The sequence below is a fragment of the Epargyreus clarus genome, unplaced genomic scaffold (assembly GCF_041222505.1).
Source record: "Epargyreus clarus isolate Ecla_fem2 unplaced genomic scaffold, WU_Ecla_fem_2.2 ptg000012l, whole genome shotgun sequence".
Taxonomy (NCBI): domain Eukaryota; kingdom Metazoa; phylum Arthropoda; class Insecta; order Lepidoptera; family Hesperiidae; genus Epargyreus; species Epargyreus clarus.
In genome coordinates this window covers 11,085,171-11,107,369 of record NW_027332220.1, presented here as the reverse complement: position 1 = coordinate 11,107,369, position 22,199 = coordinate 11,085,171, and the positions used below count along the sequence as shown (strand labels likewise).

Genomic DNA, 22,199 nt, shown 5'->3' with positions numbered 1-22,199 from the left:
CTTATGGTAAGTGGCTACTGCAGCCCACGTACATCAGTAATCTATCCCACGATAAAATAAGGATCCTAACTCGCTTAACACAGCTGTTTTAAGTAGAAATAGGTATAACAGTCAGTGGTCCAAAATACTAGTAGGACTTAATGCTTTATTTCTTTGGAATAATTAATTCACACAAATAAAAGATGCGGTCTCATGTAGTGCATTGTATAATGTAACGTATGCTACGTTAGTAATAAGTAAAAAATATTTTGAGATTTTTTTCTTTTTAATGTCTATTTATTTTATAGCTTACGGTGTTTTTCATATGTGAAATTTAATGAATTTACTATTAAAAAAATACAATAAACTGCCTGTCATTACAGCTCAACTGAGTTCAACATAACGACTCCATTATGTGGCAACATTATTATAATTATATACCTATAGAAACAATTGAAACGAGGAAAAACTATGCTGTTTACACTATGCTGCTGTATGTACTATAATTAAATTGCAAAAAATAATGTATATATTATGTAGTATATATCTGTGTCGTGCATAAATAAATAAATAATGAAACAAGATATGATTATGATTTTATTGTAAAACAGACACAAACAAGATTAAAATAATAGAATTTAAACAAAACTATACACACATATTATGGTTTGAAAACAAGAGTTCCGTTATCACAAACAAAGTTCGACCCGGTGATACCTTTAGCCTTATCGCTCGCTAAATATAGAACTAAATCGGCTACTTCTTGGGGCTCAGATATTCTGCCAAGAGCTGTAAAACTTTTCCATTCCCCAATATCGTCGTTCATACCACCAGTTCGTACAATCTCTGTTTTTACTGGACCTGGACTTACTGAATTAACTCGAACCCCATGGGGCCCCATCTCGAGCGCACTTCCACGGGTGAATATGTCCAGACCTGCTTTCGAAGTGCAATATGCCGTAAACCGAGGCGATCCCACTCTTGTTCCAGCCACACTAGAAATATTCACGATATTACCTTTTGTTTTAATCAAATGGGGTGCAGCTAAACTTGTCAATACTACAACCGATTTAAGATTAGTATTCATTACTTCATCGTAGATTTTCACCAAACCTCCGTCTAAGATAGTGCCCTCTCGTAGAATCCCAGCGTTATTCACGAGTACATCCAACTTTCCATATTTTTTCATAGTTTCCTCTATAACATTTTTTGCTTCGTTTTCATTCGTAACGTCCGCTTTCACGACATGACAGTCTGCGTTTAATTTTTTGCAGTTTTCTGCTACTTCCTTCAATTTTACCTGATTTCTCCCAACAATGACAACTTTGGCTGATTCTTTGGCAAATTCAACAGCAATGGTAGCTCCTATGCCGGCACTTGCTCCAGTTACTACAACTACTTTGTTTTTAAAACTCATTGTTGTTATTGTATGAATCTTATAATGTGTGTAGCTCAGTATGCCAGTGAATACTACTGTAACTCGTCATATAATGAATGTATCTTATATAACAAATTGTTAATCTATAGTAATTATTGACACCACACTGACGATAAACAGTCTATTCGTTATCTTTTAACTTACTAACAATATACTTAACGTTAGTTAGAATGTTACTGCGTAACGCACTTCGCGCAGTACAGGCGACCGTCCGCGGCTGGCGGGGGACCCGCACCCCTTCCTCGCGTCCAGAACACTCGTCCGCGAACCCACTCAATGTGCACACGCCGGTCGTTCCCTTATTTGGAAATACACAGTTAAAACCATATTTGGCGAGTTTCTATTCAAAGCCAGGACGCCCAGTTCACCACTGGGGCCTGACACTCAAACTTAGAATATTTTATGAATATTAACAAGAATTATTCACTATTGGTATAAACAATGTGTACAGTTTGTTTTGTTAAGAAAAAAATACATTGATTTGATAAATTTAACTAAACGTTTTATAGTGTTATAGAAATGAATACTTGTTAAAAAAATAAATTTAAAAAGAGATAAGCCTGGATGCGTTATGTTTCATTTCGATCATTGCACAAATTAAAAAAAACATATGGCAAATAATCATACACAACGAAGGCGAAGGCTCTATCCACACATTTGAATTTGAGACGGTTTGACGACTTGTGGACGCGGCATAGAAACGAACATACTGTTGTCTAATAGCAAATAACTGTCAAGTGCAAGATGAACTCGCACATGGAATGTTCTGTACCACCAAAAATTTTTTATTAGTTCATTCTTTATAACATAGGAGTAGCAGACGAGCATGCAGTCCACTTTATGGCAAGTGGCTACAGCCGCCCATGGACATCTGTAATCAACCCCAGATTAGATAATCCTACCTGAGGTCGGCCACAGATGCACCACTACCCCTGAGGACTGAGCTGGAACGCCTGAAAAACATGTCTTCCTTATCACACCCTTCAAATCGGAACACAGCAGCGCCTAACACTGCTGTTATTAGGCAAAAATAGGTGTAGCGGTGGTGCCGCCGGAGACGAGCCACAAAAGTTTCTACCACCTAGTAGTTGTTATTATAGAATCCATTGATATAAAAGTACTGTGAAAATTTGAACTGTTTACCTAATATGTACACTAGATAAAGCGAAAACGTCGAAAAATAGTCATTTCTTGTATGGCGACCCCTTTATTTTGAACCTTTTTTTATTTTTAGTGTTTGTTATAGCGGCTACCGTTATACATATTCTGTAAAAAAATCAAGTATATATATATTACTATTACGGTTCAGGAGATAGAGCCCTATGACAGACGGACACCCAGCGGAGGCTAAATGGGTCCGTCTGTCTAGAGCCTATAGGGTTCCGTTTTTACCTTTTGGGTACGGAACGCCAAAAACTACTTTATATTTTTATCTATTTATATATTTATATTTTTATGAAACATGGCAAAAAGTCGTGATTGATTTGTCGCAGTAATTTATCAGATGTTACGAGTTGCAGACAGAGTCGCGAGTATAAGTTAGCTAGTAGAAATAATTCCAACGTTACGTTCAAGGTTGCGTGATATAAATATCATGATGACTAGCATTCTGTTTACAAACCAGTTAGGGATGTCGATAAAAAAAATATCCATATAAATAATCGACGTCCATATATAGAGTAAAAAATATCGACAATCGGACAAAATTTCGAAGTATTTGGCAGTTTTATGATAATGATGATATATTTAGTTCAACTTGACTCAATAATATTAAAAAGGCTTTTTTACAAAAATTACATTACTTGAATTTACAAATTATTCCTTTTTATTAGGCAATATTACAAAAATATCGTCGTTCAACATTGCTGCTGGACAATGACATGATTTATATAGTCGTGAATGTGGATTTTGAATTAGAATGAAGTAAACAATTCCAAGATTGAACTTGGTTAGGCTAGATTAAAAAGTGCAAACACACTCAGCGCAAACCAAAAAAAACGTAGACAATAAAGTTTTTTGTTCGTTTCTTCCTATCTTATACGTCTTTCGATACTAACGACTTTAGTTACATATATAAAGAAATCGTTTATTTTACAATTTTTGATACTGGATATTTTGTATCGATATATTTATCATTAATTTCGGATCAAAATATATCAGCCATAAAAATCGATTCATCGCATTAAAAATATCGATAAATCGATATATCGATATTTTTTCAACATTCCTAACACAATTAACACTTCTAGTCCATACTGCGATATGAGTATTATCTTAGAAGCTGAAGTAGGTACAGTGTATAAACATACTAATCAAAATTATTGGTTTATATGAAGATAAGTGTTTATATCATTGTCCCTGTAGTTCCGGGACCAGAATAGGGCTACGGTATCCCCTGCCTGTCGTAAGAGGCGACTAAAAGGGGGCTTCCGGGGTTGCAAGAGTGGCAAGAGTGGGAACTCTTGCCGTCAGGCGGTTCGAGCTCCCGCTCGAACCGCCTGGCCAGCAACCCCGGGATGGACGGCGGTATGTGTGGTCACATACCGTCGTGAACACCAGATGGTGTGGTGAGTTTCAAGCTCACCTGGGCGGAGCCCGACGGGGCAACGCGCCAAGTGGACTCCGGTTGCGTTCCGTTGGAGATCCCGGAGTCCTCTACGCAGCGCCGAGGACGGCCACCGGGGGGGTTTTAGTGCGATAAGAATCCCACATAACCCCGTGCCGCTCCCACGGCATAGGGTACCTTTTGAAGGTTTCCCCCTCGTCAACAAAAAAAAAAGTGTTTATATCATTGAAACTGAAGTAGTGCTTGACTATCTAATATTTTTCAGTCAAAAATAGATATTTAACTATTTCTGCGCACTAGAGAATGTTAAATTTGGATCTTTAGTACGCAAATAGTGATAACTTGATTCTATAACGGGTGATAATAGACAGCACAAATACTTTATTAACTGTTATTATTATAGGATTTTTGATATTTTAAAAATATCGGCAACATATTTGCCAACCCAGTTAGTATGAAAGTGTTTATCTGATTTATTATCAGTGATAACATACCAAATCAAAGCAAACACATAATTATGTTATCATAATAAAAATTAATAGAAAGATGTTTGGAACCATAATAAATATTAATTGCACTTAATATTTCATGGGTCAATTTGTGTTAACTAAGTATACAAATTAGCACATAATTGGAAAATTATAAATCTTTTAAATGATTTAAATAATTCTCTACTTGATCTCCATTTTTATTATAAAAACACAGTTAGTACACACTCAATTAATAACCTATTGCCACTTTAACTATCCCAGTTTACGTAGTATATAATCAAATATATACAAAGCATATTTATTTATACGAAATATAGTCACTTCACAATTATAATTATATTTTAGATGAAGATATCTGAATCATTAAAGAACGAAACATATAAAGATAATAATAAAAATACAAATAATTTAATGTTTATTCCTACCAAAAATTACAGTGCCAATTTCTGACTAAGTACTAGAAATTTTCAAATTTCGTTTTTTGTTCAGGTTAACATTAGATATATTGTTTACTGATAATGGGCGTTAGTCGATTAAGGATTATCGTTCTTTATCGATTAAAAATAATCATGACATTCACTTCATTGGCATATGACGTAACATCGATGTGGAAACATTAGACGCATACACAATAGCCGCATAAACAATTTTCCATAGAGAAATTGCTATGACAAAATAAATTATAATATTGCATGCTGTGACTATTTAAAAGTGGAATTACATGTACCTAGAACCAGAAATTTATGTATCCATACTATTACCTCATAACATAACAATATGTACCTACTGTTAGTAGTTTAATAAATAAAAAAAAATATGATAAATCAAATTTCAGATGACCCATATTGTTTATTTTACTAAAGTAATCAAAATTAATACAATTATCACCTTTTACCCGCGGCTTCGCTCGTCGTCAGAGGTGAACGACAATGGCTGTTGCTTTTATCTATCCCTCGGAAATAGTCCTTTTTTGGGTATAGGAGGCACCCTATGTCCTAATCTGGACCCCTAATAACTTGTGTACAAAATTTTATGCCAATCGGTTTAATCGGCGTGAAAGCGAAACAAGCAAACTAACTTTCGCTTTTATAATATTAAAGTTAGAAAAACATGAACCCGCACCATAATAAAGTAGTATAAATTATTAAAACACACAATCTTTAATTATCACTACTGTACCCTTAATATAATAAAAAATATAATTAAAATAACAATTGCAACCGTAAGAATAGCAATGATTACAGTTCTAAGGACAGTTTAAAAGAAATCCATTGTCAACTACATAATCAGCACCAGTTATACTTTTCGCCCTATCACTGGCTAAGAATATTACGACATCGGCGATCTCTTCAGGCCCTGAAATCTTCCCGAGAGGTGTTGGAACGGATTCCAAAGAAAACGTCGAACCAGCGTTCTCCATAAAATCAGATCTGACCGGTCCAGGACTCACTGAGTTAACCCTCACGCCGTGCTTAGACAATTCTAATGCAGCACATTTAGTAAAATGATTCAAAGCTGCCTTCGATATGTTATATGATGAAAAATCTGGAAACTTTGTAACACACGTACCAGCTACACTAGAAATGTTAATAATGTTCCCTTTCGTTTGAATCAGGTGTTGGAGAGCTTCGGTAGTCACATGCAGCTGGGCTCGTACGTTAGTCTTCATCGTCTCGTCGTAGGCTTGTAACATATCTCCGCCTGTGAGGGTACCAAGCCTCGCTAGACCAGCATTGTTCACTAACACATCCAGTTTACCGAACTTCTCAACAGTTTCTTTTATCAATGATTTTACTTGATCTTCGTTAGTTATATCAGCTATGATTACGAGCGGTTTCGATCCATTTCTCTCGCATTCTTCAGCTACTTTCTTCAGCTTGGTTTCGTTTCTTCCGACCATGGTGACATTGGCTTTCTCCTTGGCAAATGCGACTGCAATGGCTGCTCCTATACCAGAACTCGCGCCAGTGACTATAACAACTTTATTAGCGAAACTCATTTTGGCGATCAGTACAGCGGCCCGATAGAAACTGACTAATATATTTGCTAAATTATATAAAATTATATCATATTTATAAGTTGGCTAAATTTGCGAATCACGAATAATTATGTAACACGCAAAAAATATAGGAGTCACAATGTACAGAAAGTGACAACGTCGATACTGACATTTTGTTATTCCACTATTTTAGTATTATCTATTTTACCACTATTTTAATCATAGATATAGGATGTCAAGCGAAAAAATTCTAAGTCTATGATTTTAATATTATATATTAACTATTTTAATACGCTCTTAATATACAATAGGAGCGTATTAAAATAGTGAAATAACAAAGATTACAAGGTATTAACAAAAGATAAAAACAAGATAAGATATGGACAGCATTCTGAAGATGAAAAGCAATAGAGTAGACTGTAAGTAGATTTCTCATTACAGCTTTCTATATTTAAAATTTTTAAGTATCAGAAATGTAAATGACTCTTTGTAACTCTAAATAAATTATTAAATCATTATTATTATAAAAGTTATCTGCTGACGAAATACTAGTACCTATCGAAAATATTATATATTTATCAAACAGGAAAGATAAGAAAAGAATAATTAAAAAATTCCATATATTTTACTTCCTAGACTTCACTAGATACAATTTAAATTCATCAAATTAAAATTCATCATCAATACGTAATTATCCCACTGCTGGGTACTTATAATAATAGTAGTGTGTAGCTACAGTAAGCACGGTAAATACAAGCATTTGATTATAGAAATGGATACATAAATAAATTAAATTGATATAATAATATTTAAGTAAGTATAGTCCTCGCCAAAGTGCTAGTCCGCTCTGAAGTTGTTGCGAGCAGGTGTAGTCATACATTTACTATGGCGACGCGATCCATTTCTATATTCAGTGCGGACTAGCAGTTTTTCGCGGACTATACCTATGTTCTTTTAGTTTTGTACAAATAAATTATTTGACAATCTTAAGCAATATTTTAGATTTTATTTGAATTTATAATTATTTTGTACTTAATTCCAATACTATACTAACTACCTACAGTTACTTATCATGCAATATAAGTAGTTTTATAAATAGTAACTATTTATGGATGGTGATTGCGTAATCATCCGCCCACGTCCTTGTATTCGCATACCACATACGAACAGCGCAAACTTCTATTTATCTCTGGTAGACAAATTAATCATATCATCTTTTTCATAGAAATTATTTATCAGCAAACAAAATATGTATTTAAAAATATATATCAGAAATATAATCAAAATGGATTTATATGTCGTGAGAAGGCAATTTAACTTCAACTTCCTGTATCTTTTTGAGCGACACGAGGACGCTATAACTCAAAAATCAGCGACTCCGCCTGTCGCGAACTTTTTAAAACAAAACTATTCATTATAAACCCACTTACCCACTAAAAATACTACAAATCCTTAAGAAAACGTGAACAAATGAAATTGTATGAAACACTAGGTACATCTAATTCACAAATCAGAACAAAACTTATTTCACCAACAAATATCCATTATCGATGACGTAATCAGATCCTGTAATGCTTCGTGCCTTGTCACTGGATAAAAACAAAATCATATCTGCTATTTCTTCGGGTTCTAACAATTTTTTGAAAGCAGTAGACTCCATCAAGTCGTTAAGCGTGAAGCTAGCATTTCCTGAATTACTGACAATATCCGTCTTAACTGGTCCAGGGCTGATCGAGTTCACTCTAACACCGTGCGGAGCTAACTCCAAGGCCGCACATCTAGTGAAATGGTTTAGGCCAGCTTTAGACACGTAGTACGCGTTCATAGACATCACCGTCGGAGTAGACGACGCTGCTACGCTAGAGATGTTCACAATACTTCCTTTAGTCTTAATCAAATGCGGCGCGGCCAAAGAAGTTAGATGTACCAACGCTCGAAGATTAGTATTCATTACATCATCATACGCCTGCAAGATGGTTCCATCCAGAACGGTTCCCTCGCGAACTATTCCTGCGTTGTTGACTAAGACATCCAGTCTCTTAAACTTCTCTACAGCTGTTGCAATGGTGGATCTCGCTTCATTATCTTTCGTAATATCAGCTTTTATGACGAGAGGTGTTTTGTATTTTTTGCATTGATTAACAACGTCGTTGAGTTTGGCTTCGTTTCTCCCGACCATCACCACATTGGCACTTTCTTTACTGAACAGGATGGCCGTTGCGGCTCCGATTCCCGAACTTGCACCAACAACGACTACCACTTTGCCCGTAAAACTCATTTTAGTCTTCAATTTAATTCTATCCTCAAATGCGCCTTTAGCTAAGACTTTGTGGCATGAGATTGAGGAAAATATAAATCATCAGTGCCTTTTTATAACGATGTATACAATGACGAAGTAAAAAAATAGAGTAACAAAGTAACGCTAATGCGAAACATCATTTACCTACATAGCAGCAGATACTAGCGCATGTATTATCGTAAGGATTTCTTGCTCTATGACAACTATTATTGCTGTTGCCGTCTAGGTGGTTGTTAAGATACATATATTACATTGATAAATACCAATATGTATCTAGCGTATACCATAAGATTTGTGCTATTTTTTACGAGTAAGAAGCGTCAAATTGATCTATTTTTGTAGATGAAGACATCTCATTTAGTCGCGTTACATGTTAACTTATTGTTAAGAATAAAAATGAAGTTAAACTCTATGGAGATCTATTAATAATATTGCAAGAATAGTAGTATGCTTTTCAGTAATCGGAGTGACAAAACACCTTCCGATTTAGTTAAAATGCGTTATGTTTTGCAGCTGAACATCCATTATTACTCGTAGTAAATAATCAAATTTTCATGACACTATTCAACATTTGCCAATTTTTGTCTACTGCCTACTAGAAATTGACAAATTTCGTATATTATTCAAGTAAACAGATACATTTTTATTGATAATGGTGTATTAACAGTGGCATTTTAAGATTGTATCTTATTCGATATACCATATTATCATGAGATTGACTTCATTGTCATATGACGTAATATCTGTGTCGAAATATTGTAATGCATACACACCATAGTGATAACATGTAATAATGATAATCTACTCGTATTTCGCATTGAGCGAGTGGTATGACAAATTCAATAAAAAATACTACTCCTCACCAATTTTTTTTATTTTGCAAAAAGTAATCAACATTTATAAATTAGTGAATTTACCATAGTTAGTACACGTAATCATTATGTATCACTGATGATAAGTGAAAGAACGTAAAAACAGTAATTGCCAATGAATCCTAGCTTAAAATATAACCATTGTCAACTATATAATCAGAACCAGTTATACTTTTCGCCCTATCACTGGCTAAGAATAATACGACATCAGCGATCTCTTCAGGCCCTGAAATCTTCCCGAGAGGTGTTGGAACGGATTCCAAAGAAAACGTCGAACCAGCGTTTTCCATAAAGTCAGACCTGACTGGCCCAGGACTCACTGAGTTAACCCTCACGCCGCGTGTAGACAATTCTAATGCAGCACATTTAGTAAAATGATTCAAAGCTGCCTTCGATATATTGTATGATGTTAAAGAGGCAGACTTTGAAGGACGCGTACCAGCTACACTGGAAATGTTAATAATGTTCCCTTTCGTTTGAATAAGATGTTGGAGAGCTTCAGTAGTTACGTGCACCTGGGCTCGTACGTTAGTTTTCATCGTCTCGTCGTAGGCTTGTAACATATCTCCACCCATAAGGGTACCAAATTTCGCCATACCAGCATTGTTCACTAACACATCCAGTTTACCGAACTTCACAATAGTTTCTTTTATCAATGATTTTACTTGATCTTCATTTGTTATATCAGCAACGATTACGAGCGGTTTCGATCCATTTCTCTCGCATTCTTCGGCTACTTTCTTGAGCTTGGTCTCGTTTCTTCCGACCATGGTGACATTGGCCTTTTCCTTGGCAAATGCGATTGCAATGGCTGCTCCTATACCAGAACTCGCGCCAGTGACTATAACAACTTTACTAGCGAAACTCATTTTGGCGATCAGTACAGCGGCTTGATATAAACTGACTAATAATGATACTCGTATTTGCTGAGTGACATAATCTTAGATAATATAAGTTGGAAAAATACGCGAATAGATAAACACTACTAATTATATTATATTATATACCTAACAAAAAAAATATAGGAGTCGATAACAAGATAAAGAAGTAATCTTATGACGAATTTCTAGTATCAAAAATATTTAGGTATTTATCAAAGAGAAAAGATAATTTAAATTTAATTAGTATAGAAATTTCGTTTAATTTTAGTTTAGGTAGCAATATTTTATTGTTATTAACAATTTTATTATAAATAAACAGGAGAGATAATTGACGAATAATAAGGCAATTGCATTTTTTTATTTCTGTATTTATTAAACACAATTTAATAGACATTTATTTATATAACATGCATATGTATTGTTTGAGAATATTAGTCCTATTTATTTTAATGACCTTAGTCTTCTGAATAACAAAACGGTAGAACCCTTTGTGATTCGACTTCGGCGGCACCACTGCCACACCAATTTCTGTCTAATAACATTAGTTCAGCGCTGCTGTGTTCTGATTTGAAGGGTGGCAAAGGAGATATACTAATTAACAAATCGAAACAAAACCTATTTAACCAACAAATATCCATTATCGATGACGTAATCAGATCCCGTAATGCTTCGTGCCTTGTCACTGGATAAAAATAAAATTAAGTCTGCTATTTCTTCGGGTTCTGACATTCTTTTGAAGGGAGTGTATGCCATGAAATCTTTGAGCGTGAAGCTGGCATTTCCTGAATTCTCCACAATATCCGTCTTAACTGGTCCAGGGCTAACCGAGTTTACTCTTATACCATGCGGAGCTAACTCCAAGGCCGCACATCTAGTGAAATGGTTTAGACCAGCTTTCGAAACATAGTACGTGACCAGAGATGACACTATCGGAGAAGACGATGCTGTTATGCTAGAAATGTTCACAATACTTCCTTTTGTTTTAATCAGATGCGGCGCAGCCAAAGAAGTTAAATGTACCAGCGCTCGAAGATTAGTATTCATTACAACATCGTAAGCCTGCAAGATGTTACCGTCTAGAATGGTTCCCTCGTGAATTATTCCTGCGTTGTTAACTAAGACATCCAGTCTCTTAAACTTCTCTACAGCTGCTGCAATGGCGGATCTCGCTTCATTATCTTTCGTAATATCAGCTTTGATGATGAGAGGTGTTTTGTATTTTTTGCATTGATTACCAACGTCGTTGAGTTTGGCTTCGTTTCTTCCGACCATCACCACATCGGCACTTTCTTTACTGAACAGGATGGCCGTTGCGGCTCCGATGCCCGAACTTGCACCAACAACGACTACCACTTTGCCCGTAAAACTCATTTTAGTCTTCAATTTAATTCTATCCTCAAATGCGCCTTTAGCTTAGACTTTGTGGCATGAGATTGAGGAAAATATAAATAATCAGTGCCTTTTTATAACGATGTATACAATGACGAAGTAAAAAAATAGAGTAACAAAGTAACGCTAATGCGAAACATCATTTACCTACATAGCAGCAGATACTAGCGCATGTATTATCGTAAGGAATTCTTGCTCCATGACAACTATTATTGTTGTTGCCGTCTAGGTGGTTGTTAAGATACATATATTACATTGATAAATACCAATATATATCTAGCGCATACCATAAGATTTGTGCTATTTTCATGACAATATTCAATATTTGCCAATTTTTTTCTACTGCCTACTAGAAATTGACAAATTTCGTATATTATTACTAAACAAACAGATACATTTTTAATGATAATGGTGTATTAATAGTGGCGTTTTAAGATTGTATCTTATTCGATATGCCATATTATCATGAGATTGACTTCATTGTCATATGACGTAATATCTGTGTCGAAATATTGTAATGCATACACACCATAGTAATAAAATGTAATAATGATAATCTATTTCGCATTGAGCGAGTGGTATGACAAATTCAATAAAAAAAAACTACTCCTCACCAATTTTTTTTATTTTGCAAAAAGTAATCAACATTTATAAATTACTGAATTTACCATAGTTAGTACACGTAATCATTATGTATCACTGATGATAAGTGAAAGAAAGTAAAAACAGTAATTGCCAATTTATCCTAGCTTAAAATATAACCATTGTCAACTATATAATCAGAACCAGTTATACTTTTCGCCCTATCACTGGCTAAGAATAATACGACATCAGCGATCTCTTCAGGCCCTGAAATCTTCCCGAGAGGTGTTGGTATGGATTCCAAAGAAAACGTCGAACCAGCGTTCTCCATAAAATCAGATCTGACCGGTCCAGGACTCACTGAGTTAACCCTCACGCCGTGCTTAGACAATTCTAATGCAGCACATTTAGTAAAATGATTCAAAGCTGCCTTCGATATACTGTATGATGTAAAAGAAGAGGCAGCCAGTGAAGGACGAGTACCAGCTACGCTGGAAATGTTAATAATGTTCCCTTTTGTTTGAATAAGATGTTGGAGAGCTTCAGTAGTCACATGCAGCTGGGCTCGTACGTTAGTCTTCATCGTCTCGTCGTATGCTTGTAACATATCTCCACCCATAAGGGTACCAAATTTCGCCATACCAGCGTTGTTCACTAACACATCCAGCTTACCGAACTTCTCAATAGTTTCTTTTATCAATGATTTTACTTGATCTTCATTAGTTATATCAGCAACGATTACGAGCGGTTTCGATCCATTTCTCTCGCATTCTTCGGCTACTTTCTTGAGCTTGGTCTCGTTTCTTCCGACCATGGTGACATTGGCTTTCTCCTTGGCAAATGCGACTGCAATGGCTGCTCCTATACCAGAACTCGCGCCTGTGACTATAACAACTTTATTAGCGAAACTCATTTTGGCGATCAGTACGACGGCTTGATATAAACTGACTAATAATGATACTCGTATTTGCGGAATGATATAATTTTAGATAATATAAGTTGGAAAATACGCGAATAGATAAGCACTACTAATTATATTATATAACACGAAAAATATAGGAGTCGATATTAACAATGAATGATAATTTTAATAAAAGCGTACCTATTAGCAATTAAAATAGTGGAATAAGGATAACAAGATATAGAAGTAATCTTATGACGAATTTCTAGTATAGGAAATATTTAGATATTTATTAAAGAAAGATAATTTTAATTTAATTCTAGAAATTTCGTTTAATTTTAGTTTAGATAGCAATAAAATATTATATCCATATTATTCTGTTATTAACAATTTTATTATCAATAAACAGGAGAGATAATTGAATAATAAGGCAATTGCATTTTTTTATTTCTGTATTTATTAAACACAATTTAATAGACATTTATTTATATAACATGCATATGTATTGGTTGAGAATATTAGTCCTATTAATTTTAATGACCTTAGTCTTCTGAATAACAAAACGGTGGAACCCTTTGTGATTCGACTTCGGCGGCACCACTGCCACACCAATTTCTGTCTAATAACATTAGTTCAGCGCTGCTGTGTTCTGAATGAAGGGTGGCAAAGGAGATATACTAATTAACAAATCGAAACAAAACCTATTTAACCAACAAATATCCATTATCGATGACGTAATCAGATCCCGTAATGCTTCGTGCCTTGTCACTGGATAAAAATAAAATTAAGTCTGCTATTTCTTCGGGTTCTGACATTCTTTTGAAGGGAGTGTATGCCATGAAATCTTTGAGCGTGAAGCTGGCATTTCCTGAATTCTCCACAATTTCCGTCTTAACTGGTCCAGGGCTAACAGAGTTCACTCTTATACCATGCGGAGCTAACTCCAAGGCCGCACATCTAGTGAAATGGTTTAGGCCAGCTTTCGAAACATAGTACGGAACCAGAGATGGCACTATCGGAGAAGACGACGCTGTTATACTAGAAATGTTCACAATACATCCTTTAGTTTTAATCAGATGCGGCGCAGCCAAAGAAGTTAAATGTACCAGCGCTCGAAGATTAGTATTCATTACAACATCGTAAGCCTGCAAGATGTTACCGTCTAGAATGGTTCCCTCGTGAATTATTCCTGCGTTGTTAACTAAGACATCCAGTCTTTTAAATTTCTCTACAGCTGCTGCAATGGCGGATTTCGCTTCATTATCTTTCGTAATATCAGCTTTGATGATGAGAGGTCTTTTGTATTTTTTGCATTGATTACCAACGTCGTTGAGTTTGGCTTCGTTTCTCGCGACCATCACCACATCGGCACCTTCTTTACTGAACAGGATGGCTGTCGCGGCGCCGATTCCCGAACTCGCGCCAATAATGACTACCACTTTACCCGAAAAACTCATTTTAGTATGTAATTTAATTATTTCCTTAAATGCGCGTTTAGCTTAGATTTTCTTGCTTGTGATTGAGAAGATTCAGATTTTCGGTGCGTTTTTATAAGGATGCACGACAATTTTTACAATGACGAAGTAAGCAAATAGAGTAACAAAGTAGCGCTCATGTGAAATATCAGTTACCTAAATAGCAGCAGATACTAACCTAGCATCGTACGGAGTTAGTTTTGCTCTTTGTCAACCATTATTGCTGTTGCCTTCTTGGTGAATATATTATTATATTCATCAATACCCGTATATATCTAGTGTATGTCATAAAATGTATGCTATATTTTACGATTGCACACAAAGTAAGATTGAAATATATAAAACAAATACAGTAACAAATCAATTAAAAGATTATTGGTGTTGCTGTAGGGAAGATTGGCGGTCACTTGGACCCAGTTTATAATATTCTGTGTGAGCAGCAATAGATATCGCATCTGTGAATGGGAAATAATCAGATTTAATCAGCCTTATATTATACTAAATCAGGATCAGTGTAACTTTTATCAAATAATCTGATTGGACTTTAAACTGGATGTAAAACGACTACTTATTAACTTTTGTATTTAACAGGCCACTCATCACATAAAATAATTTTCAATACCAGATTCTTACCAGATCACTTTCAATACCAGGTTTCGAATAAAATTAGAAGTCTATTCAATAAAGTCTATGACTGCAGAATCATGGTCAATTATATTCCACTATACATAGTTGTATAGATAAACAAAAAACGTAATCTATTAGAGCTTGCAGAAATTGCATCCGTTATCAAGATTTAAATAATTTAAATCCTAATACTATAGATTACAAAATTATGTGCGAAATTAATTATCACTTGCTTTAACGGTAGAGGAAAACATTGTGAGGAATCATGCAGAGCTGAGAACCCTATAAAAAAGTTTTCAAAGGTATGTGAAGTCTATCAATCCGCACTTGGCCAGCGTGGTGGACTCAGTGGCGGACTCAGGTCTTCGGAGGTCCGAGGCGGAAAGTTTATAAGGGCCCCCAAAAGTGTAAAATTTTCTTTGATTTTATAAAATGACAAATTAGTCATACAATTATTTGCCAGTGATTCGGTAACCTGTTTTTTTCGCCGAGGAACCTTTTTTGGTTGACTCTGACGATCTTTTTTTGCAACTGTGTTTGGAGGCCCCCCAGGCTAAGAGGAGACCCGTGTCTAGCAGTGGGACAGTAATGGGTTGATGATGATGATGATAAATTCTTTATACACTTAAGTATGTTTTTTTATACTATTTTCGTATCAATAGCAAAGATATTAAAAAGAAATACGTAAAGATTTATAAGTAATAATTTTGCACACATTTACATAGCGACATACAAGTAATATATTAGTATCTTGTGTATTTTTTATAAGTCTGTGGATTTGTAAGACACGACGGACGCCTTGACCTTCAGATTATCTCATTAGAATGCTATATCATGTCTAGATATGTTATGTTATGTCAACAACTTAAAGCAATCTTATATGTAAAACCACAGTGAATAGATATTTTATACCTACAGTTATAATTGCTTAATATTGCATCAGAAATGTTATTATAAATTGCTTATAAATGGTACTACGGATGCGGCAGGGAGGGCGAAAGGTCTCAGGCCCTTTCAAAATTTACAATCACATGACATCCGTGATCTTAAAAAAATCTGAAATAGATGAATCTAAGCCTCTATAATATATAATATGATGATGGCAAGTGGCTACTGCCGCTCATGGATATCTGTAATCAACCCCAGATAGGATAAGATATTCCTACCTGAGGTCGGCCACAGATGCGCCGCTACCCCTGAGGACTAAGCTGGAACGCCTCGGAAAAGTATGTCTCCCTTACCATACCCTTCATAACGGAACACAGCAGCGCCTAACACTGCTGTTATTAGGCAGAAATAGGTGTGGCGGTGGTGCCGCCGGAGTCGAACCTCACAGGTTCTACCACCTTCTATACTCGGCAGGGGCCACTTACTGTCACCTGACAGTAAGTGGCCAGTCCACCTGGACTGCATGCTCGTTTGTTACCTCTATTTCATATAGCCACCACCACACCTTCTGCCTATTAACAGAAACGTTTAGCGCTGCTGTGTTCTGGTTTGAGAGGTGTGGTAAGGGAGAAATACTTTTCAGAGACGTTCAAGCTTAGTCTTCAGAGGTAGCGGCGCATCTGTGGCCAAGCTCAGATAGGAATGGCTAATCTTATCTGGGGTTGATTACATATGTCCCTGGGCGGCAGTAGCCACTTGCCGTCAAGCGAACTGTATGCTCGTCTGCTACTCTTATTTTATAAAAAATGTATTAGTAAACTTGTTTACGTATCAGTGTGCGCTATACTTATTTAATACCACATTTTATATCATAATTATAGGTGACGTCAACTGCCAGTAATTTAGAGTTTATTTCGGGTGAAATGTTAAATAATGTTTTAACTGTAAGCGCAATACAATCCCAGTTAACGAGGAGAGCAGGGAGGCGTAGATAGCTGTGGTTTATTGTTGCGGCCCGGTGCCACCCTATGCTCTTCTAGAAGATTCGAATAAGAAGACTTTCATCTGTTTATTGGACGAAACCTATTTTATATCTAAATAACAAGTAAAAGAATATATCACATCTTGGCTAGACTATGATTAATAAAAACCAAAAATGGTTAGTATGAGAATGTATGACAAAAATGGATTTTCTTTAAAAAAAACTTTTCTTTTTGTTTGTCATAAGTCATTATTTCCCATAGTTTGATCCTTATAAGCGACACTATCAGATAGCGTAATAATATGGGATGCATTTTTTAAATAACTTTTTTTCAATACCTTCATTTACATAAACCACCAATACCAAATAAATAAATATAGTTTAAAAAACTAAAAAACACACTTTTATTATAAAATCAACTATTATTATCAATTATTATTTGCAAAACTAAAAATCACGCTATGACGGTTATTGACAATAAAAAGCAATAATTGTTACAATCTAGTAACTTTGCGATGAACTTTCTCTAAGGCGCTCGAACAATCTTGCCTCGAAAATCGTTAATTCTGAGGATTTTGATAAGGACAATGGTACACAATTATTAAAGTGGATAGAATTCGAATTCAAAGATTCCGTTACATAGTTACATACACACATACAACCCAAGGTAATAAATAATAAAATCGTGTTAAAAATAGCCCTACGGGGTTAATATTTGCTTCGTAATGTAGTGTCCCACTGCTAGGAACGGGGAAAGAACAACTAAAGGTATAGTCCATCACGCTGGCCAAGTGCGGTTTGGTACTTCACCATTGTGATTGACAGATAACTTGTTACATCAGGCATGTCCTATAGGTATTCTCACAATATTAATTTAGTATTAAAACTACTTCGCAAAAATCTGCTACCAATATGTATGATGGTATATATTTTAAACCATGCAGTATGTACCACCTGCCCTCCTACAAAACGTGCAGATGCAAGAAATAAAAATATACACCACGATACATAGTACATACCACCACCAACACGTGATTCGCTCCAAAACGGAGCATCATCAGGGTAATTCCTACGATAGTTAATCGTTAAGAAGAAGTTTAAATACTAAATTAATAGCATGAATTTCTAAAGTAACGCCTGATACAATTAATTATCTATTCTCACGATGTTTTCCACCATTCTCTATTGTTACAACGGCTATTAATTAAAAACTGCATTACGTAAAGTTAATGTTTGGAACAACACGGCAACGTCGTTATGCAAAATTTGCTCTGGAGAGCCATCTTATTACTTACCTACACGCTTCCCATATCCATACTAAATTGCATCAGTATTGCAAACATTAGCTGAGCGATAGCAACTTTGTTTAAGTTTTAAGGTAATTACAAAAAAACGTACCTATAGGTATACCTACACTTGGAGGTGCTGTAGTGAGCAGTGATATTGTAGTTATAATATATAAGAATTTTAAGAAATTCTTACATGTGTGAAGTATAAAATAACATGGTTATTGTGACCTCATATCATCTCTCTCTAAAAGAGGACCAGTGCCCAGCAATAGAGCAACGATAGGTTGACGACGATTTTCATTCTGTTCGAGTTTTAAATTAATAATAAAACAAGTAAATTTATTGAAAGTGCGGCACTGCTGACTATTGGTCTAATCTAACACACGGAGCGTACTCCACCATGCTGCTCCAATGTCTCGACGAAGGAAGAATCGGGTGAAATAAATCCTTAGATTATGTTGAATGATAACTATCCTATAATAACAAATGGTACCAAGGGTGTAACGTGGCCTCCAAGTACGGGAGCTCAAAAAATTTAGCCCCTAACGGTCACCCATCGCATTGTTGACCGCACCTGAGAACTTAACTTGGCAAATGTATACCAAGTTTTACAACGTTACCACTTCTTATGTGTATTTAGAAAAAGTCATTTTAACGCGACATTTTTAAGTCAAGATATCACATTTTTTGATTATTTTTTAAGAACACAAAAAGAGGAATAAATTTTAAGTAATTCGTTAAAACAGTCTTACTATAGTATGAACCGCAAAATCTTCCAAACAATCTCGTGCAAACTTGTATTCTGAGCCGCATGTTTCCAATCTCCAAGGTGAGTGCAGTAACAGAGCACCGGCCACTGATACCGTACATAAATATTGCGAACGGGCTTAATATTAAAACACCCATACAATGCCTTGCGTTAACGCGTCACCGTGTAACTTTGGCTTACATGGCGATTTCTAAATATAGGTAGTTTAGATTTAACATAATATAAAATTACTAGCTGACCCGGCAAACGTTGTGTACCAATAAAATAAATAAATGTTAAGGTTGAACAACCCATGCATACGCAAAATCTCAGTTCAATCGGTTGGGATTTGAATACTTTTGTTTGGGGTTTTAAAAAAAACGAAGAATTATCATTGTAAAATGGTATACTTTATGTAGTTTTTTCTTAAGGGGACCCTTAATAACGCTTACCTTATAAAATGTAAAATATATAATGAAATAACTAGTGAAACAACTAAGTGAAATGTGTATTTTGTCATTTACAGTATTTTTCTTATGCTACTATAAAACACAACCACATTTAAAAATAATGTCTCATATAAAAATAACAGTCCCCATGTAAACGTTACTTATACGCGACAAGGTGATACCAAGATACAGCGCTCGGAAGATAGTGCTCGGGGGTCATCGCAAACAAATGAGGGGTGTAAATCCGCCTTGCCACCCACCCCACAGGTAGCTTAACCCTTTCTTGGCTAACATATGTACGTACGGTGTGCGGTTAAGACACACTTGAAGTGTTTCGGACGGACTCTTGGATTTATAGGCGGACTGTATTGGTTTTGTCTTGGGGTTGGTTTAGGGAAATTTAGTGAAGGGTTAGTGCTTAAGGTGCATTGGTTGGTGTTCTTTCGCCGTTTCATTATAACTTATATTTTATAGTCTGTGAGTAACTCCATAGAACAGGGGTACCAGAAGACCACAAACGCTTTGTCACGAAAAATAAGACGGTCGACACCTTTTCACCTGCTTCATGCTAGCAATAGGTGCGGCAATAGTACCTCCCGGGTTTAACGATAATGGTTCTACTGTCTGTCAAGCTTTATATTATGGCATATTTCTTCAGTATTATTTAATCTACCCAATGTTTTGCCTACTAAAGATCAAAATTTGACTATTTCCGCCAAGAAAAACATTTTAAAATTTTCTTATGTGCATAAAAGTAACCCGTAAAATTGTTCAATGTCACCATTGTATGTGCCCATATCATTTCTGTTAATTAGGATACGATACGTTATATGATCTGAATTTTTAATGAATATGTGTAATTGAACTTAATGTTAATAGCAATACAGCAAGTTAATAAAACATTAAAAGCTAGAACAATAGCAAACAAAAATCTAAGTAGGTACCTAGAATATTCATTTAATAACACGTCTCACTGATTGATTATGAGTGTCGACAGTAGAATCAATCATCATAATTACGTTACCATAACTATTTTTTACGCACGTCCCAATTCCCAAGTCATCCCAAAAAGTAATAGATAGGACGCAGAGAAACAATTCTAACGGTAATTGGGGTAGACACCCGGGAGCACCTTGACACTGTGACGTATGACGATATTGTGTAAATTGTATACCCATAATTCTTGTGACGTCAACTGCCGCGCTCACCCTACGGTACGCGTATGGTACTTCCGATGCAGTCATTTGAAAATATCTTCTAGGTATAGAAAGTGATTAATAATGGGGTAAAGTTGTTACAAGGTTTTGTTGTCTGGTAATTTATACGGCGTAGGTAGAAAAAAATTAAGTGTAGATTAACTTTTTAAAAGTATGCATATATAAAGCTTTATTTGAACTCAAAATTGAAGTATATTTTTATATAAACGAATTTATCCAATCAAACTAAATCTTTACTATCTTTCTAGTACCCTTTAAAAGTCCACTGCTGGACATAGGCCTCCTCTAGTCTGCACCACTCCGACCGGTCTTGACCCGTCTGCATCAGGTCATCAGTCCACCGTGTCAGGGGGCCTCCTGTACTCCTTTTGCCGAGACGTGGTCTCCAACCTTTACTAGGTACGTGCAAATTAGGGGATTTTTTGAGATCGTCACATTTAAAGGTATCAAAATAGAAAAAAGTAATCTACATTAAATTAATAAAATTTACAAGTCAGATGTAAGTAAATAACGGAAAATATTGTAACATTAGGTATACTTAATACATATTTACTAAGTATTAGTAAATACCCAAAATATACATACTTACTGAGTACAGACAGTTCAAAATTCTACATAATTGTAACGAATTAGAATATTTTTTAATTTTTTTTTTAATATTAGAGTAGCAGACGAGCGTGCAATCCACTTGGATATTCTTCGAAAAAGTTCGTCTCCCTTACCTCATCTTTCAAACCATGACACAAGAGCGTTCAACACTGCTGTTATTAGGCAGTAATAGGTGTAGGTACCGCCGGAGCCGAAATACTGAGAGTTTTACCACCTTTGAAATAGTAATAGGCACCTAACAACCTAAGTCCTACCAATACTATTAGTAGACACGTTCCCAAGATTATAGAAAACACCAAAATAAACGCAATAGAACAATACCAAGCAACATTACTTAACATTAGATCTATAAGGAATAAATATGGTTGTTGGCATCATAAATAAGGCCGGCGACAGACGAGGGACACGCGTCACCTTTTGATACATTTCCGCTGTCGTTATTAATGACGAGTCATCGGTGCCGTCCCGACGGGATGAGCTTCAGGGTTGCCACTATTGGAATTGAGATATTTTTTGAT

At 35.5% G+C, this 22,199-nt stretch overlaps 7 protein-coding genes across 7 annotated transcripts; all 7 read right to left on the bottom strand.

The window, feature by feature from the left end:
- Nucleotides 1-580: 580 nt before the first annotated feature.
- On the bottom strand, nucleotides 581-2,822 carry LOC140746423 (3-oxoacyl-[acyl-carrier-protein] reductase FabG-like). The gene has a single exon (XM_073078559.1). The coding sequence runs from the start codon at nucleotides 1,394-1,396 to the stop codon at nucleotides 641-643; it is 756 nt and encodes a 251-aa protein (XP_072934660.1). The 5' UTR covers nucleotides 1,397-2,822; the 3' UTR covers nucleotides 581-640.
- Nucleotides 2,823-4,860: 2,038 nt separating this feature from the next.
- On the bottom strand, nucleotides 4,861-7,750 carry LOC140746429 (uncharacterized oxidoreductase SSP0419-like). Its single transcript, XM_073078570.1, has one exon. The coding sequence runs from the start codon at nucleotides 6,471-6,473 to the stop codon at nucleotides 5,721-5,723; it is 753 nt and encodes a 250-aa protein (XP_072934671.1). The 5' UTR covers nucleotides 6,474-7,750; the 3' UTR covers nucleotides 4,861-5,720.
- A 19-nt stretch (nucleotides 7,751-7,769) lies between these two features.
- On the bottom strand, nucleotides 7,770-8,754 carry LOC140746431 (3-oxoacyl-[acyl-carrier-protein] reductase FabG-like). The gene has a single exon (XM_073078572.1). It carries the CDS (start codon nucleotides 8,749-8,751, stop codon nucleotides 7,996-7,998), a length of 756 nt encoding a protein of 251 aa, XP_072934673.1. The 5' UTR covers nucleotides 8,752-8,754; the 3' UTR covers nucleotides 7,770-7,995.
- Nucleotides 8,755-9,766: 1,012 nt separating this feature from the next.
- LOC140746511 (3-oxoacyl-[acyl-carrier-protein] reductase-like) lies at nucleotides 9,767-10,519 on the bottom strand. Its single transcript, XM_073078666.1, has one exon. The coding sequence runs from the start codon at nucleotides 10,511-10,513 to the stop codon at nucleotides 9,767-9,769; it is 747 nt and encodes a 248-aa protein (XP_072934767.1). The 5' UTR covers nucleotides 10,514-10,519.
- A 333-nt stretch (nucleotides 10,520-10,852) lies between these two features.
- Nucleotides 10,853-11,902, bottom strand: LOC140745978 (dehydrogenase/reductase SDR family member 6-like). The gene has a single exon (XM_073077954.1). The coding sequence runs from the start codon at nucleotides 11,894-11,896 to the stop codon at nucleotides 11,141-11,143; it is 756 nt and encodes a 251-aa protein (XP_072934055.1). The 5' UTR covers nucleotides 11,897-11,902; the 3' UTR covers nucleotides 10,853-11,140.
- Nucleotides 11,903-12,659: 757 nt separating this feature from the next.
- LOC140746510 (3-oxoacyl-[acyl-carrier-protein] reductase FabG-like) lies at nucleotides 12,660-13,424 on the bottom strand. Its single transcript, XM_073078664.1, has one exon. The coding sequence runs from the start codon at nucleotides 13,407-13,409 to the stop codon at nucleotides 12,660-12,662; it is 750 nt and encodes a 249-aa protein (XP_072934765.1). The 5' UTR covers nucleotides 13,410-13,424.
- A 446-nt stretch (nucleotides 13,425-13,870) lies between these two features.
- Nucleotides 13,871-14,904, bottom strand: LOC140745977 (3-oxoacyl-[acyl-carrier-protein] reductase FabG-like). The gene has a single exon (XM_073077953.1). It carries the CDS (start codon nucleotides 14,852-14,854, stop codon nucleotides 14,099-14,101), a length of 756 nt encoding a protein of 251 aa, XP_072934054.1. The 5' UTR covers nucleotides 14,855-14,904; the 3' UTR covers nucleotides 13,871-14,098.
- Nucleotides 14,905-22,199: the final 7,295 nt, after the last annotated feature.

Coding starts and splice junctions, on each gene's coding strand:
- LOC140746423 (XM_073078559.1), bottom strand. CDS start 1,396: ATGAGTTTTAAAAACAAAGTAGTTGTAGTAACTGGAGCAAGTGCCGGC.
- LOC140746429 (XM_073078570.1), bottom strand. CDS start 6,473: ATGAGTTTCGCTAATAAAGTTGTTATAGTCACTGGCGCGAGTTCTGGT.
- LOC140746431 (XM_073078572.1), bottom strand. CDS start 8,751: ATGAGTTTTACGGGCAAAGTGGTAGTCGTTGTTGGTGCAAGTTCGGGA.
- LOC140746511 (XM_073078666.1), bottom strand. CDS start 10,513: ATGAGTTTCGCTAGTAAAGTTGTTATAGTCACTGGCGCGAGTTCTGGT.
- LOC140745978 (XM_073077954.1), bottom strand. CDS start 11,896: ATGAGTTTTACGGGCAAAGTGGTAGTCGTTGTTGGTGCAAGTTCGGGC.
- LOC140746510 (XM_073078664.1), bottom strand. CDS start 13,409: ATGAGTTTCGCTAATAAAGTTGTTATAGTCACAGGCGCGAGTTCTGGT.
- LOC140745977 (XM_073077953.1), bottom strand. CDS start 14,854: ATGAGTTTTTCGGGTAAAGTGGTAGTCATTATTGGCGCGAGTTCGGGA.